This window comes from Epargyreus clarus, unplaced genomic scaffold, assembly GCF_041222505.1.
Source record: "Epargyreus clarus isolate Ecla_fem2 unplaced genomic scaffold, WU_Ecla_fem_2.2 ptg000002l, whole genome shotgun sequence".
NCBI lineage: Eukaryota > Metazoa > Arthropoda > Insecta > Lepidoptera > Hesperiidae > Epargyreus > Epargyreus clarus.
This window is the reverse complement of record NW_027332210.1, coordinates 4,887,659-4,893,846: the sequence shown is the minus strand read 5'-3', so window position 1 is coordinate 4,893,846 and position 6,188 is coordinate 4,887,659. Positions and strand designations below refer to the sequence as shown.

The window sequence follows — 6,188 nt, the reverse complement described above, 5'->3', positions numbered from 1 at the left end:
ACAGATGCGCCGCTACCCCTAAGGACTAAGTTGGAACGCCTCGGAAAAGTATGTCTCCCTTACCACACCCTTCAAAACGGGACACAGCAGCGCTTAACGCTGCTGTTATGAGGCAGAAATAGGTGTGGCGGTGGTGCCACCGGAGTCGTACCACAAAGGGTTCTACTACCTTCAACACTGCCTACAGATATAAAGTATTATACCTTTTTAAACTTACATTTTAAATGTTAATATTGCCTACTAGAATAAAATCTTAATTACTACCATAACCTATTATTTATTATGCCACAAATAACAATTTGTGAACATAAAAAGATATAAGGATAAAGAAAAGAAAAAGTATTAAAACAGTCCCGCTGAGCTTCTTGTAAAATCTCGGCAGTGTTTCGAAGTGGAAAAAAAACAATAAAACCCCGCAGACCTATACAAATAAATCCATTTGATTTCACATGTGAAGCAAACTATATCTAAAACTGCTACAAATAAGTAAAATGTCTGTTCGCAATATTAAAACAACAAAAGAAGGTGGTAGAACCCTTTGTGGTTCGACGCCGGCGACATCACCGCCACACCTATTTCTACCTAATAACAGCAGTGTTAGGCGCTGCTGTGTTCCGGTTTGAAGGGTAAGGGAGGGAGGGTTGTGATAAGGGAGACATACTCTTTGGAGGCGTTCCAGCTTAGACCTCAAGGGTAGCGGCGCATCTGTGGCCGACCACAGGACCTCGGGTAGTAATATCTAATTCTACCTGGGGTTAATTACAGATGTCCATGGGCGGCAGTAGCCACTTACCATCAGGTGGACTGTATGCTCGTCTGCTACTCCTATATTATAAAAAAAATACCCTAAAGTTACCAACCCACCAATTTTATTTAATCAGTTAAAGATATGTAAACTTGATCATGCATACAATTCATCGTAATTTTCTCTTCACTTGTCTATAAGGATTATGGACTACCTTTTTCTTTGCCCAGCTTTGAGAATTGGATTATTGTTGTAATATAGCTTCGGCATCAAAAGGAGACATTAGACAACCTGTGGGAATGATGGACTACCTTACCCTTGGCCAGCAACATAGATTAGTAAAGATACTTCGCCGCCTTGAAATTTAATGAAGCCACAAACGGCTTATTAGTAAGTTCTTTTTTTTAATTCTTGACAAATAAAAACATTTTTAGAGAAAAATTACGAATTAATAAGTAATACCGCGTAATTTACATAATAAATAAATGATTATTTCAAATATTTTAGGGGCATTCTAGCACGGAGACGTGGCAAAACTTTTTTACGCAACTACATATTTCAATTCTCAAAATTGGTTACATTTTCTTGTTAGGTGTGAGTAATTTTTACTAATCTATGCCCAACAATGCGAAATGGGCTTTTAATTGTATAAACTACATTCGGTCTGTAAAGTAAATCTCTTTCTATGGAATTAAACCACAATATATGACCCTTAAAATCATTATACTTAGTGTTGATAAAATTTATAAACTAATTGGTTCACACGTTCACACCTCCAAACATAGTGTTGAAAAGCGGCGCGACTTTGATTTTAATACCTATTGTAATATTATAAATATGATCCTCATAGGTTATTTTATAAACCAAAGTAAAATATTATGAAGTATTAATTATGTTATCAAGTAATCATTTTCAGTAGAGCCTGTGTGGTTCCACAGGGGTGGTACCACCACCCTTAGTAGCGTTACCCCTGACGACTAAGTTAGAACGCCCCGGAAAAGTAGAACACAGCAGCGTTTAACATTGCTGTAATATAGGTTTTGTAGGTCTGATGATGGTTGTCCCTGTAGTTCCGGGACTAGAATAGGGCTACGGTATCCCCTGCCTGTCGTAGGAGGCGACTAAAAGGGGGCTTCCGGTGTTGCGGGCGGCAAGAGTGGGAACTCGAACCGTCCAGTATGCTACCCCAGGAAGGACGGCGGTGTGTGTGGTCGAATACCGTCGTAATCACCGGTTGTGTTCCGTTGGAGATCCCGGAGTTCTCCAACAAGCGCCGTAGACGGCCACCGGGGGGGTTTTAGTGCGGTAAAAATCCCACATAACCCGGCGTCGCTCCCACGTCGTCGGGTACCTTTTGAAGATTTCCCCCACGAAAAGAAAAAAAAAAGAAAAAAAGGACTGTTTGTGTTCAATCACACTAATGCAAAGCTTAGTTTAGACCTCGCTGACTATACCTAATTACATTATTAGGCCTACACCATCCTTTCCGCTTCTAAACCAGAATACCTACGGCAGCTCTACATTTGTAATAGTCAGTATTTTATAAAACTTTAATAATTGTTAACATAGGAACTTTACAATTTTTAAACGACATTTTTTGCATCTACATAAATTGTATTTATTTCTAAAAACCGTAAATACTATAAAGTACATTGAAGCTTATAGATCAATACTACATATGAATAATAATTAAATATTAATTAACATTCCGCCGCCTCCAACTTGCTGAAAAATACTACGATATAAAGTTCTTTGATATTCATAACTAAATACTTTTAAATACATACTATTAGTTAATAGTTCCTTATATAGAACCGAAAAAAGTGTAAAATTTTACGATCATTAGTGTGAACAAAAAGACGAGAGAACTGTTTACTAATGAAATCATCCGTTTATTTACGCTTCGTAGTAAACAGCCCTCGAATGCTAGACAGAGACTCATAAGGGTAAGAGAGATAGATAGAACCCCATAGCCCCGCCCATAACACGCGAGGCTCCGTGGATTGGCTTCGGGCCCAATCTGTAGCACCATCAGTCTTCCATTGCATGCCTTTTAAACCACAACTTAATTAGCTCGCACCACTAATTAGTCAAAGTGAGTTATGAATTGAGTGACTGTGATTTAAAAATGGATTCCTACGAGCAACACAACGAAGTGTCCACTTCTTACAATAACAATAGTTTGAAACACAACTTCAATGAGTGCAAGGACTTCTTCAATTACATGGAAGGGAATGACAAACAAAAACAACTAGCCGTCGGGAAAGATTACATGTTTTTGGAGAAGAGTGTGAAGATCGAGGACCAACAAATGAACAGTTTGAGCACACCATTTTCGGTAAAGGATATTTTGAATATAAATCAGTCGTCGAACTTCTACGAGCGACATGAAGTGTGGAAACCTGATCGGGAAAGAAGACCGCATGAGTACGAACAGATATACCACCAAAGTCAGACGTACTGCCCTGAGTACTTCACCCAAGTGTACCCAAATATTCCAGTGCATACAAACATGGAATCATATTGGAATCCAGAAGCTTACCACGACCATAAAGTAGACGAATATTACAATTACAACCCATATTGCCATAATATCTACCATCAAAACCATGAACAATACCCGGAATTGGTACCAGGACATCATCAAATGGAAGTAGCCAAGGATATAGAAAGAGAGGCAATGCCGACGATACCATTAGCGCAAAAGAGAGAGAAGATACAGCCTGAATGTCCTCCGTATCCTAGCGAGCCGCTGCACAAGTTTCCTGCTATGTCTAGAAAAACTACTAGTAAGTTGTCATTTTAATATTCTTTAAATCCTTATTCGTAATATTCTATTTGATTTTTCTAAAAAATAATTCATATAGGTCTTGATCTCGTAACCTAAGTATATTATGTAAAAAAGCATTTAATTATGTACAACTATTTCTGTAGAAGTATATAGGTAAAAATGTTTATATAAACATACATAGATTCGATAATAAAAGCTGTATGGAACAGTTAATACACAGTCATATATTTTTACATATTATGTATACTATACATTACAATGTATGTACCTATGTTTAATATTTGATGTTCTTTAGATGATCCTTTTGTGTATATTTTTTTACAAGTATCATAAAATAAGAGTCGGAATATTTTCATGTACTTAAATACTTGTAAAGCCGTGTTATTTTTGAAAACCATTTTTGGAAAATAATACCTAAAAAGGACATTTAATGATTTATATTCTACTATGAATACTAACCGAGATAAAAATAAACATGCAGGCTCTAAATACTCATCTAAATAATCATTTGGACTATCTGACAGAAAATCGAACTCAAAACCCTCTGCATAACAGGCAACCACGTTGCATATCAATATTATTGTTAACACCAGTATTTTCTTCCCAACAGAACAACAACCATCATGCAGCGGCAAGCAGGACAGAAAAGACAAGACCGTGAAGCGAAAACCTCGGATCCTATTCTCACAAACCCAAGTCCACGCCCTGGAAATCCGATTCAGAGCTCAGAGGTACCTCACAGCACCAGAGCGGGAGCAACTAGCGAAGACGTTAAACCTCTCACCAACCCAAGTGAAGATATGGTTCCAAAACAGAAGATACAAGAGCAAACGAATCAAGTCTCCAGAAGTAACAACTTCCACGGATGCTAAACCAAGCAAGACAGCTGGAAGGAAACTCTTCAAGCAAGAAAGAGAAGCGAACTTCGAATACAAAGAATGTGAGGCTGAAAGCATAAACACGACGATTTATTTCGACGATAGCTTGACATATGAAGATGATAGCGATAAGTATTACAATGTTAGACCTAATGACAATGTGGCTAGCGATGTTACAGGCATGTATACAGAACCGAAGGATGATATGTACAAAGATGCCGAGATGAAAAAGTATTTCCCGGTCAATTATGTCTGTTGATGTAGAAATTAATGACTTGTTGTACTGAAATATTTGCTCTAAAAATATTTTTTAATTCGACAAAGTACTTAACATATTTTGTTTGTACATTCTTCTTATGGCCTATTATTATGTCAAAGGAAAGTCAAACATTTGTTTTGTTAAAGGAGAAATCCAGAATTATTTGTTGTACGTAACAAGTAGGAAATATACATCTAATGCATCGAATGTTGATTGTAGTTAAACATATCTATTTACATTATTTCTTACACTTAGTTTATTTTTTCTTATGTGAAACGCGTAAAACATTTTAACTTAGCTCTCTGGGTAGTAAAATTTATCTTTAGTCGACTCTGTAGGATTCCTGTTCTGTATACAGTTGGTCACAAATATCTATAGATTTCGGTGATGATTTAATATCAAGCGCGTTCATGCTGTTTCGAATTATTTAATTTATCTTAACCAATATCTATCATAACTATTACGAAAAAATATACCTATTGCTACATATAGAGGTATATAAAAATATGTACCGACTTATCTTAAATATATAAGAATATAAATCACCAAAAACAAATTGTATAGAGTTCCTTTAAAAATTAGTCATTAAAATTAGATGCAAATATTTTAGTAGAATATTAATGTCTCCGACTGTACCATTTAGACTGATGCCAAAGAGTATTAATTGTTATTTTAATGTTTTAATTAAGTATTGTATGTTATTATAATGCGCGCTTGTGCAATTAAACGATAGATGGAGATCATAGATTAGTAAAGATACTTCGCCGCCTTGAAATTGAATGAAGCCACAAACGGCTTATTAGTAAGTTTTTTTTTTGAATCCTTGACAAATAAAAACATTTTTAGAGAAAATTTACGAATAAATAACTAATTTACGTAATAATTGCGTAATTTACGTAATAAATAAATAATTATTTCAAATATTTTAGGGACATTTTAGCACGGAGACGTGGCAAATTTTTTTTACGCAACTATTTCAATTCTCAAAACTGGGTACATTTGCTTGTTAGGCGTGAGTAATCTTTACTAATCTATGATGGAGATAAAATATATTTTGTGAGCTTTATGCTAATAGTACTTATTGATAGTTCACATTTGCCGTTTTGTAAATAAAATACATTACTAAATTATGTCTACTTCTTTCACCCTTGTCTTTTCATACATGAGCTAAAGATAAAAGAATTTTAAGTAAACATTTAGTAGATTTTCTAGAGTAATAAAAGTTTTGATAGAAAGGTCTTTACTTTCTTTGACGAGCCAAAGGTCTGTGGTGTTTTAATTTCTATTATTACACAAAGAATATGAATATCATTATATCGATAATCTTATATATAAAATTCTCGTGTCACAATGTTAGTTACCGTACTCCTCCGAAACGGCTTTACCGATTTTCACCAAATTTTATATGCATATTCAATAGGTCTGAAAATCGGCTACTATCTATTTTTCATACCGCTAAGTGATAAGGGTTGTTCAGTCTTAACATTTTTTTATTTATATGGCAACGCAACGTTT

At 35.3% G+C, this 6,188-nt stretch overlaps 1 protein-coding gene across 1 annotated transcript; it reads left to right on the top strand.

Moving 5' to 3' along the window:
* Positions 1-2,802: 2,802 nt before the first annotated feature.
* On the top strand, positions 2,803-4,899 carry LOC140744968 (uncharacterized). Its single transcript, XM_073076701.1, has 2 exons — positions 2,803-3,534; positions 4,147-4,899. The coding sequence occupies exons 1-2, from the start codon at positions 2,874-2,876 to the stop codon at positions 4,671-4,673; spliced, it is 1,188 nt and encodes a 395-aa protein (XP_072932802.1). The 5' UTR covers positions 2,803-2,873; the 3' UTR covers positions 4,674-4,899.
* The last annotated feature ends 1,289 nt before the right edge of the window (positions 4,900-6,188 follow it).